A 21,033-nucleotide genomic window follows, 5' to 3' on the forward strand; every position below is an offset into this window, starting at 1 on the left:
AGAAGGTCTCTAATTGTGAGACCCCTCTGGTCTTGGCCCCTCCCCTCCAAGGGGGGATATACCTGTCTATCACCAAAAATTTGGTTCCTTTAGGATTGCGGTTATGATGTAATTTATAGTACCTAGGTACGGTATGTTTGTATCTCCACTTTTGATCAGGGAAATGTGTTTGGCAACTCGAATGGAAAAAGTGTGAATAGTGCAGCCTACATATTGTTTCCCGCAAGGGCAGGGGATCAAATAAACTACATATTGGGTGGCACAGGTACAGAACTGTCTGATGGAATATTGCTTATTGGTGACAGAGGATGTAAAATCATCACCTCTTCACCCCCCGGGTGGCCCATTGTGAGTGGCATCAACTCTGTCACGTCCTGTATAGGCCGCTACATTGATTTTTATTTACAGCCTTTAGTCAGACAGACACCATCCTATCTTAAGGATACTGGAGCCACGATCAGACTATTGGAAGGTTTGGATGTACAGGGAGATTACATCATGGCCACGGCTGATGTGGCCTCCCTTTACACGTGCATACCACATGAGAGAGGTGTTAAAGCCGTCCGGTATTTTTTAGACAATGAACCATCCCTTGCTCCCTTCCAGTACAAATTCATTATCGAGTCATTGGAATTCGCAACTACACATAGCTATTTTTGGTTTAACCAGCAGTTTTATCACACAGTTGCTACTATTCGGCGCAGCGCTGACATCAAAGCGGGGAGCCCCAGCAAACATTGTATTAAAGATACTTGTCAGGAACCATCTAGTATTCTCTGGACTGCTGGCTTTTTTATGGGATGTCCAAAGCTGACCTAACTTATATCTGGTTGCCCTGGACGCTATTATTACTTTTTGTATCAACTATCACTAATTCTTTTGGTGAATTGGTACAATTCATTAGACTACTTCATTAAACAAACTTGAAGATCTGCCCTTTCTGGATGCCCACTGATGTGGAGGACAGTACTCCCCGCTTATCCTACTTTATATAACCCCTCTTATCTGTGGAAAATAATATGCCAAACCTCCTGAGGAAGCGTTACTGAACGCGTAACATGTAGAGCAAGCTGAGCTAAGTGTTTCACGATACACCATCCTTTTGAAATCTGCTATTATTTGAACAAGGGAATTGTTCGGTTATCCGAATTCTGTTCAATATTTATTCATTATGTAGATGGTGTGTTTAACATGCTCATGGGTATTATTTGTGAATTTATGTAAGTTTATACTATATGTTTTCTATTTTTTAATTTTTGTAATAAATACTGAAACTTTTTTAAAAACCTTTTTGTGTTATGCCTATAAAAGTCCATTATTCCAAACTCTTTCTAATGATCTCCAAATATCGGGACGTGGCATTAACTATTATGCCCCGTACACACGGTCGGATTTTCCGACGGAAAATGTGTGATAGGACCTTGTTGTCGGAAATTCCGACCGTGTGTAGGCTCCATCACACATTTTCCATCGGATTTTCCGACACACAAAGTTTGAGAGCAGGATATAAAATTTTCCGACAACAAAATCCGTTGTCGGAAATTCCAATCGTGTGTACACAAATCCGACGGACAAAGTGCCACGCATGCTCAGAATAAATAAAGAGATGAAAGCTATTGGCCACTGCCCCGTTTATAGTCCCGACGTACGTGTTTTACGTCACCGCGTTTAGAACGATCGGATTTTCCAACAACTTTGTGTGACCGTGTGTATGCAAGACAAGTTTGAGCCAACATCCGTCGGAAAAAATCCTAGGATTTTGTTGTCGGAATGTCCGAACAAAGTCCGACCGTGTGTACGGGGCATTAGTGTGTCGTATTCACAGTACCACTCTGTGGTGATACAAAATTTTTAGTTTTACCATTGATCATTTACACCTTTCCCTTTTTCTCTCTCTCCCTTTTTTTGTTAGTTATAACATTACTTGATATGTACATATGATCCCACATGAGAGTCCATTCCATGGGTGTCTAGAGTTATACCATTTCAATTTTGTCATTTCATCATTTATTTTCTAATTTCAATTTTAATCTTTTTGATCCAGTTGACTCACCACTGTGTATCCCCATTTGATGAATCTTTATATTACATATGTTTTATTTTATTATACTCATTTAATTTCTTATGACCCTGAGTATGTGACATTAATGTGCCACATTTTCTCTTTTTTCGTTATTTTACTGGATACTATTTTTGTTACTGTGTTGTGAATTGTATGTCCCCCTGGCCGCTGAGGCGCATAACGTGAGGGTTTCCTGTCATTGCGCTGTGATGCACCATTTTTCAACTCCTAATGTTACGCTATGTAGTGGTATGGAACGCCCTCTATATGGTTGAGTCCGAGGCATGAAACGCACGCTGATGCGCCATTTTACTCAACCGGAAGTACACACTATACATGCTGCAAACGCACAGGGTTTTGGCTCTCATGATGGGGGTCATATCTTCTATAAATATGTGGAGGGCAGCAGTGGAGGGACACCCCAGACAATGTCCTTGGAGACGAAACACGTCAGGAAGGTCTCCACTGCCACCATTTGATTTTATACAAGCGCTGATTTTATCTGCAAAATTGTGAGTTTTCTTACTTTCGTTAAAATTTACCATTTTTTACTCAACAGAATTACACTATGTGGCCCCCCTTTGTTTTTTCTCCTCTAACCATTCCCAATACATCTATGATTCTCTGAGTATTGTCCTGCATGAGATACATCTGTTTACATATCTTCACCTTGATGAAAATCGGGAGTCTCAGTTCAAAGCTTTTGACATTCCCAGTGTCCATCTCTGTTGGTTGTATCACAACACAAGCCTGTTTGACACGCAGAATATATGTTCTTGCTTGTTCAAACATTCTGGTAAGCCTCCTTTTCATATGGTGGTGGTTCTTCTCACTTCAACTACACATCCCAGTTTTCTGAAGAGACATCTACATTGAAGTTTCTCACGAGGGAGTTCTGTACTTATGGTGGTGGTTCTTCTCACTTCAACTACACATCCCGGTTTTCTGAAGGGGCATTTACATTGAAGTTTCTCACAAGGGAGTTCTGTACTTATTCATATGAAGTCTTGAACGATTTTTGTCGAATAGTATCAGTTTTCTTTGTGTGGACATTCATCATTCATATTTATTGATAATTATATCAGGGGCGGATCCAGAGCCTAGTCTCGGGAGGGGCACTGCCAGAAATATACATTTTTTTTGCGGACAATTTATTGGGGAAATGGCTGTTGTTGGTGCTTTAATCATCCCAGCACCCTGGTTGTTATGGTGTCAGGATGATTGAAGCGCATTATTTCTATTATTACATTGTAATATAAAATGAAATCATTCAACTCACCATAATGCAGAATCAGTGGGAACCCCGAGCGTGTCACCTGCCACCGTTGCCTGCCACATTTTGTGGATTGTCACTTGCCTGCCACCAGATGCAGATTGACACCTGCCACTAGATGCGGATTGTCACTTGCCACACCTTGTGGATTGTGACTTGCCACGTCACCTGCCACTGGATGCAGATTGTCACTTGCCACGTCATATGCCACACATTGCGGATTGTCACTTGCCACGTCAATTGCCACTAGATGCTGATTGTCACTTGCCAAGTCATATGCCACATATTGCGGATTGTCACTTGCCACGTCAATTGCCACTAGATGCTGATTGTCACTTGCCACGTCATATGCCACACATTGTGGATTGTCACTTGTCACGTCAAATGCCACACATTGCGGATTGTCACTTGCCACGTCATATGCCACTGGATGCGGATTGTCACTTGCCACGTCATATGCCACTAGATGCGGATTGTCACTTGCCACGTCATCTGCCACTAGATGCGGATTGTCACTTGCCACGTCATATGCCACTAGATGCGGATTGTCACTTTGCACGTCATCTGCCACTAGATGCGGATTGTCACTTGCCACCAGATGTGGATTGTCACATGCCAGGTAAGGTGGTGTTTTGCTTTTTTCTTGCTTCCTTGTCCCAGAGACAGGCAGCAGAGAGATAATGTAATCTCCCTGCTGCCCACGCTACCTGCACAGTGAGGGCGGAAGTTAATGCAGAGATGTGGGGACGGTGAGAGATGATGTCATCTCTCTGCTCCCCTGCCCGTCGGCTCGCTGATTGGCCAGCCACCCCCCACACACACACCTAGCCTGCTCAGCCTTAGTTTCACCCGCCCATCCACACACGGAGACGCCCGTCCAATCCGCTCTCTCTCCCGCCTGCCTGCCCGCTCTCACACGGAGCTGCCGGACACTCAGCTCAGCTGTCTGCTGTATCATATAGGATAGGACTCCTCGGAGGCGCCGCTCCAGGCTGCCTGCTATGTCACAGACTCAGCCACACTCACTGAGTTACTGGCTGCTGTCTGCTCTCTCTGAGACTCACTCTGCTGTATGCTGTATGTATAGGATTAGGAGGCGCCGCTCCAGGGCAGGCTGTGTCACATCACAGTCACACTCACACCGGCCGCCGGTCGGCTCGGCTGAGAGTGTGACTGACGCTGACCTGACTGACGTCACTCGTTGCTAACGCCAGGGCCGCCTGGTGTCTAGCAACGAGTGCAGGGAAGAGGCTCCACCCACCTCCTTCCTTCAGTGTTATTGACCGCCCGCCGCCGCCCATACCACACGCGAGTCTCTCTCTCGCTGATGATCGGCACATGAGAGAGAGAGAGAGACTCGGGCCGGCACAGCGGCCGGAGCGGAGCGGCAGGATATAAATAACATTCAATTTCAGAGTGTCAGTGTGTGCTTCGGGGGGGGCAATTGCCCTGTTGCCCCCCCCCTGGATCCGCCCCTGAATTATATACACATTTATGTTTTTCTATATTTGAGTGCTAATTGGGCTCACTGCCCCCATTTTGGTTTCCATGTATAGAACCTGCTGCAGCAAAACTGACATTTATAAAGAAATAAAGACATTTAAATTGCCAGCAATACAAAAATGTAAAAAAAAAAAAAAAAAACACGTGGGCCCCCTCCAAAATCCATAGACCCTTATCCGAGCATGAAACCCTGCTGATCAGGAAAGAGGGGCTGAGTAAGCGCCCCCCCCCGCTTTTGAACCATACCAGGCCACTTGCTGTCAACAAGGGGGGATGCATCCTGGGTTGATGGGTTGATGATGTCACAAGGGGCGGTGCCACCAGGTGATGTCACCAGGTTTCTCTGCCCCTTACCTATTTAAGGACTGGTCAAATGGAGGAGCAGGCATTTGGCGGTTAGCCTTCGTTGCGGCAGAACATTTTTTTTTCTTTTTTTAGGTTCGGCAGTGCGGCAGGAATCATGATTGACAATGGATCTACATTTGGGCACATTGTTTTTTTTTAATTTTTTTAATAAAGGAATTGTCAAAAACTGCCTCCTGTCTTTTTTTATTTTGGACACTTTTTTGTTGAATGAGTAGGGCTACTATGTACCCCATACTGGGATCTGGGGGCCCTGTTGTTAAAGGGGGCTTCTAGATTCCAATAAGCCCTCTACCCACAGACCCTCCACAACCACCGCCCAGGGTTGTCTGGAAGAGGCCCTTGTTCCCATTAACATGGGTACAATGTGCTTTGGGGTGGGCCTCATAGCACCCCTCATGTTGGGAGCACGTGGCCTGATATGGTTCAGGAGAGAGGGGCAATTGCTTGTCCCCCCTTTCCTGACCTGCTGGGCTGCATGCGCGGATAAGTGTCTGATATAGATTTTGGGGTGGGGACCCCACGCTGGCCCCAAAGGGCCTGGTATGGATACCCCCACGCTGTTTTTTTGTTTCACTTTTTTCTATTTCCAGCAATGTTTTCTTTTTCATTCAGCTGTCAGCGGGGAAGCCTGTTGACAGATGATGACTCATCTGTTGTTAAGGATGCAGCGGCCGGCTTCCCAGGCCCGCTCCTTAACAACCAGCTATGCACTATGCAGCGTGCAGTGCATTGTGGGGTGCTAGGTGAGCGAAAATACCACAGAGCGCCCCACAAATTCGGGTGTTCGCTGAATGGGTGAACAGGTGATGTACGGGCCGAACTTTTGCTCGACTTGAATTGTTTGCCCAACTCTAGTTGTCACCCCAAGCTGCTCTCCCTATATGGCCTACAAACACCTTTCCCTTCTCATCTCTCTTTCATAGAGGGGAGTTGTTTTGTAGTTCACAGAACATGGCTAGGAAAGCTGAAAGTGTTTGAAATTTTAGTTTAGTACACAAGACTTTTAAAAGGGACTCTAGAAAGGACTTGTATGATGCAATATATTACATGTTCAATCATGGATTTAGATATACTTTATATGTAGTTTTTGGGTAGCCTGACCCTTTAAATAAACCTTTGTGTGTATCTTTTACATACAGGCTCAGTAAGTAAGAAAAACAGAGATACAAAAAAAAAGACAACTGTGAACAGCGAGGATAGGAGGGATGCCAATAATAACACAATCCATATCCTGAAATAAATCAGAAGCATGTAAAATGGTCCAATTGCAGTGGATCATGTGATAAGAAAATATATTGCCATGGAAACCATTAAGAGCTCATTCTCACCCACGTGTATAGATTCACAGCTACCGTTTGCACTTGAGAAACTTTGATAAATGACTTTACACCTTCTATCTCAGTTTGGGGATATTTATTTTAGGCTGCATTTTTTATTTTTTTTTGCCATCCCCTCAGGAGCTGCTCTCTGTAATGTATCTTAGTTTTCCCATTGTTTATAAGGTCACATCACACAAAGACAAATGGAGATGTCAATTAGTAACAGAAGGCTGTGTACAATGCCACATTCCAAACTGTTGTGATAAATAGATGTGACCTGACAGTCTAGCTCTGGGATTTATGAACAATGGCTGACTGTAACGGAATAGAATCTAAAATAACAATTATATATATATTTATTTTTTATTAAGAAAACATTTATTGAAAGAAATATGGAGGCTGCCTGGTTGTAATTCTGGTCCAATGGTTTCAGTATTATCTGTAATACTGACCCAGAACAAGTATACATACAAAAAGCTGGAGACCTCATACAATCCTCAGTAATCCTTTATTGTTAAAATCATCAGCAGTATCAAATATCCGTATCTTCAACAGGATGCTAATACGTTTTAGCCGAAGCCTTAATCACAGTTATGATTAAAGCCTAGTACAAACTAACAGGTTTTTTTTTGTTCAACCCAGCGGGCTGGATGAAAAAATAAATGAAAAGCTCAGGAGCAGATCCTGTACTAACTACAGCGATCTCCCCACTGAGCTACTGTCTCCCCCCCCCGCCAGAACATACCAGTCAGCGTTCTCAGCCACTGGCTGAGAGTGCTGATTGGTTGTTGATCGGCAGACCTTTTTCGGTCATGCCCCTTCGGCAAAAGCCAGATGTACACATGTGCTAAATGTCAGCCGGTTTCTATTGAACAGACCGATGTCACTGGATACAGGGCTTAAAGTGGCGTTCCACCCATTCCTGTGTTTATTAAAAGTCAACAGCTACAAAAAGTGTAATATACAAACACTCACCTGTCCCACGGTCCAGTGATGCAGCCACCCGAAGCCTCGCTTCTCTCCTCCTCTTTCGGGCGCCGACATTGCAATGTGGGCACCCGGCTGTGACAGATTGCGGCTTCACAGCCTGGTGTGTGAGTTGCGCTGCATGTTCTGAATGGCCAGGCAATCTTCTGGTACCTGTGACATGTCCCAGAAGATTGCAGGGAGGGAGGAGGGGAGAGGAGAACTTCCACTCGGCGTCCCTGTGTCATGAGCGGAAGTGGGAGCTGGGTACCTGTCAAAACTAGGTACCAAAAAAATGACATGCCAAATGTGGCATGTCAGGGGGTCAGGAGTCCTTAAAGCAGAAGTTCCACTTTTGGGTGGGACTCCGCTTTAAAGTGGAGTTCCAGCCTTTTAAAAAAGAAAAAAAAAAAACCCTGCAATGGTCGCATCTTACATAATACATTCCGGCATATTTTATTAAAAATCACATGTACATACAGTAAGTATTCACAGCCTTTGCCATGGCACTCAAAATTTAGCTCAGGTGCATCCTGTTTCCACTGATCATCCTTGAGATGTTTCTACAACTTGATTGGAATCCACCTGTGGTAAGTTCAGTTGATTGGACATGATTTGGAAAGGCACACAGCTGTCTATATAAGGTCCCACAGTTAACAGTGCATGTCAGAGCACAAACTAAGCCATGACATCCAAGGAATTGGACTCCGAGACAGGATTATATCGGGGCACAGATCTGGGGAAGGGTAGTGAAAAATTTCTGCAGCACTGAAGGTCCCAATAAACACAGTGGCCTCCATCATCCATAAATGGAGGAGGGGGAGGTCTCTTCCTAGAGCGGGCGGCCCAGCCAAACTAGGGCTGGCGGCCCAGCGATCGAGGGAGAAGGGCCTTTGTCAGAGAGGTGACAAAGAACCCAATGGTCACTCTGACAGAGCTCCAGTGTTTCTCTGTGGAGAGAGGAGAAACTTCCAGAAGAACAACCATCTCTGCAGCTCTCCACCAATCCAGTCTGTATGTTAGAGTGGCCAGACGGAAGCCACTCCACAGTAAAAGGCACATGACAGCCTGCCTGGAGTTTGCCAAAAGGTACCTGAAGGACTCTCAGACCATGAGAAACCAAATTCTCTGGTGTAATAAAACAAAGCTTGAACTCTTTGGCCTGAATGGCACTGCTCACCACCTGGCTAACACCATCCCTACAGTGAAGCATGGTGGTGGCAGCATCATGCTGTGGGGATGTTTTTCAGCGGAAGGAACTCGGAGACTAGTCAGGATCAAGGGAAAGATGAATGCAGCAATGTACAGATACATCTTGATGAATACCTGCTCCAGAGTGCTCTGGAACTCAGACTGGGGCAAGGTTTATCTTCCAACAGGACAACGACCCTAAACACACAGCCAAGATAACAAAAGAGTGGCTACGGGAAAACTCTGTGAATGTCCTTTAGTGGCCCAGCCAGAGCCCAAACTTGAACCCGATTGAACATCTCTGGAGAGATCTGAAAATGGCTGTGCACCTACGCTCCCCATCCAACCTAATGGAGCTTGAAAGGTCCTGTAAATGTAAATGGGAGAAACTGCCCAAAAATAGGTGTACAAAGCTTGTAGCATTATACTTAAAAAGACTTGAGGCTGTAATTGGTGCCAAAGGTGCTTCAACATAGTGTTGAGCAAAGGCTGTGAATACTTATGTACATGTGATTTTTTTTCGATTTTTATTTATTTTTTATAAATTTGCAAAGATTTCAAAAAAACTTCTTTCACGTTGTTATTACAGGGTATTGTTTGTAAAATTTTAAAGAAAATAATGAATTTAATCCATTTTCAAAAAAGACTGTAACATAACAAAATGTGAAAAAAGTGAAGCGTTGTGAATACTTTCGGGATGCACTGTATTGCTTTGTGTATATCTAGCACATTTTTTGCTGCTGCTCACATTGGTATCATTTGCGCTGCAATTTGATGTGTTTTACTGAAAAATAAAAATTGACATGTGCTCTGATCCACTAATACTCTCCAGCCAACAAAGGGTATTCTGGTGCAGGCTGTAACAAAGGAAAGAGTATCAAGAGCGTCCTTCCAAGGTAAGTATCAGTGGTTTAGGGGGCAAGGGATCTGTACAGAACCACTGTCACTTTGCCCTGAATAGGAAACATCGTAAATATTTAAATAAAAATGATTGTACTAATTTATATGCAATCAATATTTTTTTCCATAAAATGCAATAGACTATTCCAGTTTCAAAATGAAAATATTTCCCTTTTTCACCCAATGATAATCCATTTTTTTCTCTTTCAGTATTGGATAAATGAATATACGTCAACCTTGGGCATAGGAGTATTTCATTCAGGGATAGAAATCTATGGCAGAGGTAAGATTTCATCATGTGTTTAGGACATTTGTTCTCAAATAAAAATGTTTGTATTTTGTTATCAAATATGCACATATGTTCAACAGGGGTCAGCAGATCAGAGGTGGACTTAAAATGTTTTGATTTTGATAAAGAACGACAAATTATTCTATTCTAGTGATGTCCACCTTTCCATTAGGTCTTTGTTCCTCACTTGACTTACAAGCAGAGATGAGTACAAATAAGTTTAATTGAACAATTAAAATTGTTGTGTTGGTCGAAGACATGGGTCCTAGATAGATAAATAGATAGATAGATAGATAGATAGATAGATAGATAGATAGATAGATAGATAGATAGATAGATAGATAGATAGATAGATAGATAGATAATTCCATCGTTAATACCGCTGCAAGGCTTAATACTGTCACCATTGAAGCTGTCATCTGGAAAATATGCTTCTGTTAGGCATATCTCAGGTTCTGTCAGACATATCTCAGTAGATATAGGTTACACCCCAATGCCTGCACCCCAATGCCTGCAGCAGGGCAAGCCCTATGCTTCCTCATAGTCTGTTTGATTACATTTCTTATTATATTGATCTCCATGAAATGTAAGTACTGCAACGTGATTATTAAAGTTGAGTGAACTTATCTGTGTGAATTGAGCCTATTCAAATTTCATCAGAGAATAGGACACAAGGACAGGTGGTGTCCTCTCAACAAACCAGGCTGTTGTAATGCTGATGCGGCACCTCCATTGCCAAAGAAGTACTTGAGGGAGTTAGGAAGAAGAATTGTGTAATAGAGGTAGGTAAGTTGAACTGGCAAAGGGCTCCATTCTACCACATAACTGTTCCTTACAATGCATATAAATAGTTAAAACGGAACTTCACCCAAAGGGGAAGTTCCACTTTAGGTCCTCCTCCCCTCTTCCTTTGCCACATTTGGCATGTCATTTTTTAATTTCTTTTTTTTTTTAAACTTAGAACTTTACACTCTTGTTACTCATTCCCCCCAAAAAAAACCCACACTGTGAAAAAATCATGTTGATCCTCATGAATCACTGTGATCCTCGTGAATCATGATGACCTGCTGCTTAACGATCTTGACCAACTGACACAATGACCCACTGCCTGATGATGTTCACCTGTCACACTACCACCACAAAATGCCAGATTTCAACATGGCCAATTCCTTCACATTTTGTGGACCTGCCCGGAAATAATGCAATATTTGCAGGGGGTCCTAGCAGTATTTAGTCATCTAATACGAATACCTGTGCCAAGAGACCCAAAATACTGTCTGCTGGGGCTGGTGGTTCAGCTGATAATTACAGTGGCCAGGAGAACACTCATTAGTCTCTTGTTATTTTATGCCCGCAAAGCCATCACGATGAATTGGAAGAAAACATCGCCTCCTACCATTCCTTTTAGGAAAGGGACTGATTAATGTCAGTTTACCTCTTTACAAAACTACATATGCCAGCAGTGGGTGTCCCCATAAGTTTCAAAATATCTGGTCATGCTGGCTAGATGACACTTCTACAGCAATCAACGAGTCGAATGATACAATTTAATGTGTAGGCCTTGATTAACACTCTGTCATAGAATTGTTACTATGTTCTATATCCTTTTCACCTTTGTTTGAGCCTTGCTACTCCTGAGCAGATCCCACTCTCCTTATTGAGAAGTAGTTTAGGTTTTGTTTTCAGTAGTTTTGTTCATGTTTTAAATGTAGATGTGAACTGAGACCATTTGGTCTTGCCCCTGCGTGGCAGTTGTATGTGTACTACACCATGAAAATCATTAAAAAAGATTTTTCCAAAAAAAACAACAAAATGCCAGATTTCTGGCAGCTGCTGTATGCAAACAAAACAGGCGAGTTTGCTGGGTGAGATCAATGACCAAATAGGGTCATGATGTCTTGGCGAATTCCCAGTTGATCTGTTTAGAAACACCAGTGCTATGGGCATCTTTAATGTTGTGGTAGTTCATGAATATATGTTTTAAATCATCAGCTGGGGTTCGGGCATGCGAACTGGCCAAGTATGACTAGTTCATTCATCCATTCATCAAACAGCAAACGGGCTGGGTTCAGGTCAAACTCATGTTCAACCTTAACCTCATTCTTATTCCTCGGGCTCCAGAGGAGAGAAGCTTAGACATTCTAAACTTAATGATTTTATGCATTTATATAGTGCTTACAAATGTCCATATATTCCATAGCTCTATAGAAAATATCCATCCCATTAGAGCCTGTACAAGCTTGTCAGACAAAGCTTATAAAGTTAGGCTGGGATCACACTTATGCGAATTGGATGTGGGTTTCCCGCATCCAATTCGCATAGCAGGAGATTGTGACTGGCTCTCTATGGAGCCGGTTCACACATCTCCACAGCGGCCCTGGTGTGAATTGCACAGGAGCCCCGTGCGTCTTTTTGTCCGTTTCAAATTCAGCCCAAAATTCGGGCTGAAGTTGAACCTGAAACGGTAAATGGAGAAGCACCCGACTCCTGCTGTGAGCTGCTACGTGTTTTAGTGTGAACCCAGCCTTAAATTAGTAGAAGGCAGTTAATTTACCAGTATGTTTTGGACTCCAAGAAAAACACAATCAAAGAACAGGAGCGCATCCAAAACCTGTTGTGCACATTTTTTGCACATTGTAGGAACAAGCAGAACTCAGGTGCTAGCAGGCAGCAATACATACTTCCAAGCTCCCTGGAGTCTTCATACCCATTCACCATTGAGCATGAAGATTAAAAAAGATATGTGTTAAAAAATGTATTACAAGTAAACAGAAACTTTCTCTTTCGCACTGACCATGTTATCAATATGTCTAAATCACGATATGGTAATCCAGGGTCCTTTTGATTTTACATCCTGCTGTATCAGGATGTATAAATATTAACTTTGAGGGAACAAAACTACTATACAGTGTTGCTGCTATGGTGCACCCAAATAATTCTAGTACTCCAATATTGGATCACAGATGCATGACAGGTTCCCCTGGGTTGTTACTATACTTTGGTTGGTTATTTACTTCATCTAACAAGAGCTCCCCCCCCCCCCCCAGGGGACAGGATGGTGCAGGAGGCAGTGGAGCGTTGTGAGCTAAAGAAAATGACACAGTACTTCAGCAGTAACCCTGAGCTTGTAAAGAGTGGTTCACTGTAGCACCCACGAAATGTGAGTACTCTGCAGTAGGGGCTAAGTTTTATATATACAATAAATTGTTTAAACGATATCACACTATCGAGTTTTTTTCATCATACACATGTGGAACACTTTACCAGCAACCAGCCCAGGATTTCAACATAAACACTGAACCCAGAGGTGGTTCATATGTGTGTTTTAACCAGGCTTAATTGCAGGGTCACACGCTCTAAGGTGAGCGCATATACTGAAGGGGGGAGCACCAGAGTGGACACAAGGACACGGTTTGCCATCACCAGTTGCTTTGGATGTTTTGAACTGTGAATGGACTGTATATATAATGCATGTCAGCTTGTGAATCAAGCAAAATAGCACTTCTTAGTGCATGGGAACACGTTTTTGAATATTTTAAGCACATATATATTGTATTTATTTTATTACAGATGTTGGTATTTGAGTATTAATGTATATATTTAATTTTGTTGCACAGAATCACTTTAATAAATAATTAATCATGGCACTCATTAGCACCATATGCATGTGATTTTCTATAGGCAGTAGTAGAGTGTGGATATAAGGATAAGCAGACATACTAATCAATTAGTAGTTCACACGCTGCAATATAATTGAGCACAGAGTTACACCAAATTGAGCTAGTGGTGTCATTATAATAGTTTTTATGTGGTTTACAACAGACATAGTATAGCGTGTGTATACATGTGTATTAAACACACAGGCACTTTTTAGCGTAGCACTTTTTTAATTATAATTATATCATATCTGTTAGCCCCTATTCATGCATTGTGTCTGCTCATTAAATGTGCTTACTCTTCTCTTCCCCTACTTGTTTCATGTGCTGTTACTGGGGATCCCTAGAGTGTATTTTGCTAAACACTTTTCTGTTTTATACAATACTGTGTTTGCTATATTATTGTGTTTTATTTCATGTATTCAATCTCCTACCACATGCCCTTAGCTATTGTTATTGCAGATTGCCCATTACTTATCATGCTCAAATGCAGACATAGGCCCTGTGAAATCAATTGTCTACAACTCCCTGGGTTCCTGTACCCCATAGGGAAGATAGGTTACACAACTTCCCTCTCAGAAGCTCAAAGAGGCCACACCTGATGAGGCAGAGGTAGCTGGGCAAGTGACTTGCAACTAGGTGGGAATCTAATAACATGCAGCATCTTCAGACCCATCTACTGTGTGGAGCCCTTTCCCATTTGCAACCAGAGTACTGCATTTGCTGAGGGGTGACCCTTTGTCCTTGGATTCCTCCAGCTGTTCACCAGTGTTACCAGAACTTCCTTGGACTTCACTGAGAGGGTTGCTGTTTATGGGGTTAATCACATGTAGCTGTTTGTTTTTGAACTGTTTTACTAAAATAGAGATTCTTAGCTTGACTCTCCCTTGTTATAAAATCTTACAGAGACTATGCTGTGCAAGTATGTTACCCTGGTTGGTCCACAGAAACATTTCTGTGAAGATTCAATGTTTGTGCAGCTTTAATAATCTGTTTTGTATTATTTTTAAGTGTATGTATGTGTCAGGGCTGGGCTCTCAGTCCTTCCTTCTCTGTGCTCAGGTTGTTCAGCTGCCGGTTAATTGCCAGAACTCATCATTCCACAGTGGCTCACCTGTTGATCATCTCCTGCTCGTCAGTCAAGCCCACAGCCAGCCCCTCATGGCTATTTAAACTGTCTGGTTCATTTCATTGATTGCCTTCGCCTTGGTCAAACATATCTAGAGACTCTCTGTTTCGTCCCTGTTAAAGACTTGCCTGGCTGACGTCCCTTCTGGTTCCTGATCCTGTCTTCTGCCTCTGACTACGCTGATCTCTGGCTCCCTGATTTCCTGGCTTGGTCTGACTACCCGATTTGGCTATGTTTTGACTATGTTTACCAGTTGTACCATTTTTACCATTTTAATAAAAGGTGTGATGTTTACTGCATTTTCTGTCTCCGTCTGTTTTATGGTTCCTGAAGTATGTTCTTTGCCATCCTTCCCTCTTGCAATATTGCTTATAACTTTGAACCTGTTGAGTAAACTGTAAGTTACAGTTACTCCCTATCTGAATATTCAGCAGTTTACGTATTCTGCTAAACTATTTATATTCTTCATAACCATGGTCTTAGCTGTGTTTTCCTTTGTACTTCCTTTTACTTTTGTGTTTTCACTTTTCAACTCCCAATACCACCTCAGCCTTGACAAGATTTATCGAATATTCTGACTATGCTCATCCCAATTCTTTCTTCAGTCCCATCTCTGAGTGAATGTGTCCAAAAAATAAATGTAACAATTAATAAAATAACTTCTAAAATAAATATTATCCAAGGGTGGTTACAGATTCCCTCTATTTATTCCATATATGTATTAATTTGTCTATTCCTATAGTTAGCTAGTCTATTAAAACGCTGATAATGTTACTGTTGATAATATTAGCTATGAAAACAAACACACTGCTTAATAAAACAACTTCTTATTTATTTCCCAAGAAAATAGGAAAATGCTTACATGAAAATACTATAGAGCATATAACAAAAGAATGTCAAAGATACTTATCGCAAGGCTGTCCCCTACACATGGTCTCATCAGCTGGGCTCAAGATGGTAACAGAGAGAGCCATGAGGCTCAGAGAGCCATCAGGCAGGAACCAAGAGTGGAAAAGGGACGATTTCCCTTCTGTGTGTACTTTTTTATACATTCATTCAGACCCACTCGTAATGACACCCCACTAGCCTCCTGTCCAACGAGATATTGCCAAGAGGTAATCCTTTTAATATATTATATTTCTGTCCGTCCTGCTGTATTGGCCTCTAGGGGCAGTTCATAGCTGGCCCTTTGATCTTCTGTAGCAGGACATTCATCCATCATCTTGTCAGCCATGGCCCTTTTTGAAGCTTAAATAGAAAGAAATCCTGCGAGCCACCACTGTCTAGATGCTTAAAGTGGTTTAAATAACCCAAAGACTAATGGTATTAAGCCTGTCACATGTATCGTGAAAGATAAATAAATTATCTAAAAGCTGCTAGCGTTGAACACGTCACATATATTGTGCAAAGATAAATATATTAATTGAATACACTATGCTAAAAATTATATAGATTGTAGTGTATACTAAAACTGTGTAAAATTAATCAAATTAATATAACTAATAAATGGATATGATATACACACAAAATCAATTTAAATTGACTTGTGCATAACTGTCAATAAATAATACATAGCAAAAGTGCTCCTGTGCAATATATAGCGTCCAAATATGTCGTAAATGACCGTGCTGAAAATAAACAACACTGCAGGGGATATGTGATTCAGATCATAATACAAAGTGCTCATGTGCATATAAATCGCATCCAAATCACATCCAACAGCGTCTCTAGAAACGTGATAAAAGTTCGGGTAATTCAGGAACAATAAAAAGTGTGATCCAAGACGTGTTGGGGTGTCTTCACTCAGGTGCCCCCCCTTAGGTAGTAAATGCTCACCTTGGAGTGTGCGACTTTGCGATTAAGCTAAGTCAAAGCACGCATGTGAACCACCTCTGGGCTCTTTAAAATGTCAGGCTCCTGGGTTTCTCAGCATAGTTATCCGGGATATGTGAAAGGAAAAACTCAATTTTGCTATGACATTTTAAACAATTTATTTCACTAAAGCAAAGATCCCCATCTGGGGTACTCACATTTATCAGGTGCGTCATTGCACCATTCTATGATGAACCTGTAGCAGGTTATACCAGGGTGGTTTCGGGATGATACGAGCGTCCTCCTTAGCTTACAAGATGTCTTGTCGTGCCGTCCTGACCCCTCCCCAACTAGTGTCCAAGCTTGCTTGCATAGTGTTATCACACCAGTCGATCAGGAGCCAAGCTTTTGTTCAGCCTTGATAGAGGCCTCACTTCTTCTTTCAGATGAAGATTCTGATACGCTACAAAGCTTTGATTTGCAACTTGTTACATTCCAGACAGCCACCAAGAATGCAGAGGCTTAGTATAGCCATAGTTCATATTTCAAACACCTTGTCAGGTCACCTTGAGGCTAGGTGACAAATGCACTCTGTAGGAGTCAGAAGTGCACCGCTAGGTAGTGGACCCTAGGACTGACTGCTGCGGATTGAACCCTGGGAGGTTCAGGAAGAAGGTTTACTGGATCACTGACACAGATCCCACTGGGAGCTAGAGCATAGATTCCCCAGGGCGCGGAGTCTAAGAGCCAGCAGGTGTTCACCAGAGCCTTTAGTGGTAAGGATGGACTGCGCTGCAGTCTGGCTCCAGGTCGTGGCCCCCAGGGTCTCACAGCTCACGCTCACGGTAGACTACAGGAGAAGAGGAAGGAGGCAGCAGGCTGGAACAACAAGGAAAGTAAGGGACAAGCCAAGGTCGGGGCCACAAGCAGACAAGGACAACAGAGTTCACGCCAAGGTTCAGGGTCACAGGCAAACAGGGATGGTCAGGGACACGCCAAAGGTCAGGGTCACGAGCAGACAGGAATAGTTAAGAACAGGCCAAAGTCGGTAACTGGAATCAGACGTAGGAAACACAGCATGTACACACGAAAGCTAACACACAATGGTTGATCAGCCCTGCTGGCTTGCAGTGCACAGGTTAATATAGGGTTCACTGATAGGGCCTGGGGTGGGGCCATGCTTAGAGGAGAGGTTATAAAACCAGTCAGGTGAGAGGCAGCTGGTCTTTAGAGATCAACACATGGAGACAGGTAGGCTGACAGAAAACTCTATTGCATAACCATGACACACCTCTTGTATTATGAAATAGAACAAGTTGGCTTCCAACTTATTCCGCTTTGCGCCTAAAGGGTGCATATCACCCTTCTTCAGACATCTATGGAACAGTTCATAACTGTCTTAATGCATTGTGCTTCCCAACATGTGTTTCACAACCAGTTCCTATGGAACAGTCTGTAACTGTCTTAACGTGTTGCGTTTTCCAACATGTACTTTAGAAACAGCTCCTATGGAACAGTCCATAATGGTCTTAACGTGCTGTGCTTCCCAACTTGTTTTTTTTTTTTTAAGAAAATAAAAGCAAAGAAAAAAACAACAATAACTCCAGCGGCTAGAATGGCTTCCTACCAACTCTTGTCTTAAACAAAATGTATTCAGTTGCTAATTGAGGACATAGCCAATGACTAGGGATGGGCTGTCTGTTCAGGTCGAACATGAGTTTGACTTGAACATTGGCTGTTCACCCGTTCGCCGAATAGCAAACAATTTGGGCTGTTCGCGGCAAATTTGAAAGCCGCTGAACACCCTTTAAAAGTCTATGGGAGAAATCAAAAGTGCTAATTTTAAATGTTAATATGCAAGCTATTGTCATAAAAAGTGTTTGGGGACCTGGGTTCTACCCCAGGGGACATGTATCAATGGAAAAAAACGTTTTAAAAACAGACGTTTTTTCGGGAGCAGTGATTTTAATAATGCTTAAAGTGAATAAAAAGTATGAAAAATAAAAAATGAATAAAAGTGAAATATTCCTTTAAATTTTGTACCTGGGGGTGTCTATAGTATGCCTGTAAAGTGGCGCATGTTTCCCGTGTTTACAATAGTCCGAGAGCAAAATGACATTTCTAAGGAAAAGAAAGTCATTTAAAAGTACTAGCGGTAGCGCCGGCAGCTATAATGAATTGTCGGGTCTCTGCAATACTCATAAAAGTCATTGAAAAAAACGGCCTGGGATTCCCCCACAGTGCATTACTAGGTCCTTTGGGTCTGGTATGAATATTAGGGGGAACCCCGAACCAAAATTTAAAAAAAATGCGTGGGGGTCCCCCCAAATTTCATACCAGGCCCTTCAGGTCTGGTATGGATATTAAGGGGAACCCTGCGCCAAAATTAAACAAAAAATGGCATGGGGGTCCCCCTCAAAATCCCTTGCCTGGTGGTTGTGAGGGTCTGCGAGCGGGGGGCTTATCGGAATCTGCAAGCCCCCTTTAACAAGGGGACCCCCAGATCCCACCCCCCGTGTGAAATGGTAATGGGGTACAAACGTACCCCTACCATTTCACAAAAAAAGTGTCAAAAATGTTAAAAAACACAAGAGACAGTTTTTGACAATTCCTTTATTAATGTCTTCTTTTTTCCCCGCTTCTTCTTCCATCTTCTTCTGGTGTTCATTTGGTTTTCTTCCTCCATCTTGTTCTTCCCCCGCTTCTTCCTCTTCTTCCTCCCATCCTCTGCTTCTTCCTTTCAGTCTTCTCTTCCTCCGGCGTCTTCTTCCCTGATTCGTTCTCCGGACGATCCGCATCCATGGGAGGTTCTAGCTGTCTGATGCTTCTGTTCTTCTGACAGTTCTTCTATAACTGAGGGCGGGGCCACCCGGGGACCTTGCCCCCCTCTGGCACAGGGGGACTTCACGGGGACTTCCATATGGATTTCCCCGTGATGTCAGAGGGGGCGGGTACCCCATCACCATTTCACACAGGGGTAGCGGGATCTGGGGGTCCCCTTGTTAAAGAGGGCTTCCAGATTCCGATAAGCCCCCTGACCACATACCCCCACAACCACCGGGCAAGAGTTGTGGGGATGAGGCCCTTGTCCCCATCAACATGGGGACATCCTCCCCATGTTGAGGGCATGTGGCCTGGTGCGATTCAGGGGGGGGCTCTCTTGTCCCCCCCTCTTTTCCTGCGGCCTGCCAGGTTGCGTGCTTGGATAAGAGTCTGGTATGGATTTTTAGGGGGACCCCCACACCATTTTGTTTTTTTATTTTTGGCGCGGGGTTCCCCTTAATATCCATACCAGACCTGAAGTGCCTGGTATGGAATTTGGGGGGACCCCCACGCATTTTTTTTTTAAATTTTGGTTCTGGGGTTCCCCTTAATATTCATACCAGACCCAAAGGGCCTGGTAATGCACTGTGGGGGAACCCCAGGCCATTTTTTTCAATGACTTTTATGAGTATTGCAGAGACCCGACAATTCATTATAGCTGCCGGCACTAGTGCTAGTATTTTTGAATTACTTTTTTTTCCTTTAGAAATGTCATTTTGCTCTCGGACTGTTGTAAACACGGGAAACATGCGCCACTTTACAGGCATACTATAGACACCCCCAGGTACGAAATTTAAAGGAATATTTCACTTTTATTGTTTCACATTAAGCATTATTAAAATCACTGCTCCCCAAACTTTTTTTTGCATTGATACATGTTAATATGCATAACTTGCATATTAACCCTTAAAATTAGCACTTTTGATTTTTCACGTTCGTGTCCCATAGACTTTAACGGTGTTCGCGTGTTCGAACAAATTTTTTGCCTGTTCGCATGTTCTGCTGTGAACCGAACAGGGGGATGTTCGGACCATCCCTACCAATGACCATCTATTCAGCTGCTAATTGAGTGCATAGCCAATGACCCCCCCTTTCAGGTGGACTAAACCTAACAATTTTTCCACCTGAACAAAACAAAAATAAAATAAATGAATAAACAAATAAAAAAGAAAATTACTGTACAAATAAAAAAAAATAAAATAAATAAAAATAAGAGGAGGAGAAGGGGAAAAAACCATAATAATCATAACTGAAATTTTTTTTAAAAAAAACAACAATCCAGAGGCTTAGCCTTAAAAAATATAGAAAATACTAAAATATATCAAGGTCCTCTATAATATTTCAAACATGAAGGGCTAATCTCTGAAACTCACATCTAAACCTTATTCATAGCAAAGAAACATTAACCAGAAAATTCTTACCATCCATGCAGCTCACTAAGGGCTGCTAACATTGTTTCCTCCAGTGCTATATTTGAACGAACATGCGGCTACCTCCATTTTGAGTTTATGCAACTGTTCTACATAGTGATGCCTTCCCTGTCTTAATTGACTATTTTCGGTTTGTAGTCTCAGCATTTGGGTCTTAAAAGGGAAATGGGTTTGATTACTATAGCCTCCGTGCCTTGGATTGCTACCCCATCTTTCAGAATAAACTTCATAACGCCTTGTGTAGTTTTAGGGTATTTCCTTTGCATATCATTATTAGCCACCAAATAATACCTAGCTATGTGACCCCTCCTTAC

The 21,033-nt window shown here is 42.6% G+C and overlaps 1 protein-coding gene across 1 annotated transcript in view; it reads left to right on the top strand.

The window, feature by feature from the left end:
* The window catches only part of LOC141117415 (deubiquitinase DESI2-like), a 208,843-nt gene that overhangs the window by 131,226 nt on the left and 56,584 nt on the right, over nucleotides 1-21,033 (top strand). Inside the window, exon 2 of the mRNA XM_073610273.1 lies at nucleotides 9,791-9,863. Coding sequence (XP_073466374.1) covers nucleotides 9,791-9,863 — 73 coding nt within the window. The remainder of the gene's footprint in view (nucleotides 1-9,790; nucleotides 9,864-21,033) is intronic.

The sequence above is a fragment of the Aquarana catesbeiana genome, linkage group LG13, assembly GCF_042186555.1.
Source record: "Aquarana catesbeiana isolate 2022-GZ linkage group LG13, ASM4218655v1, whole genome shotgun sequence".
In the NCBI taxonomy this organism is placed as follows: Eukaryota; Metazoa; Chordata; class Amphibia; order Anura; family Ranidae; genus Aquarana; species Aquarana catesbeiana.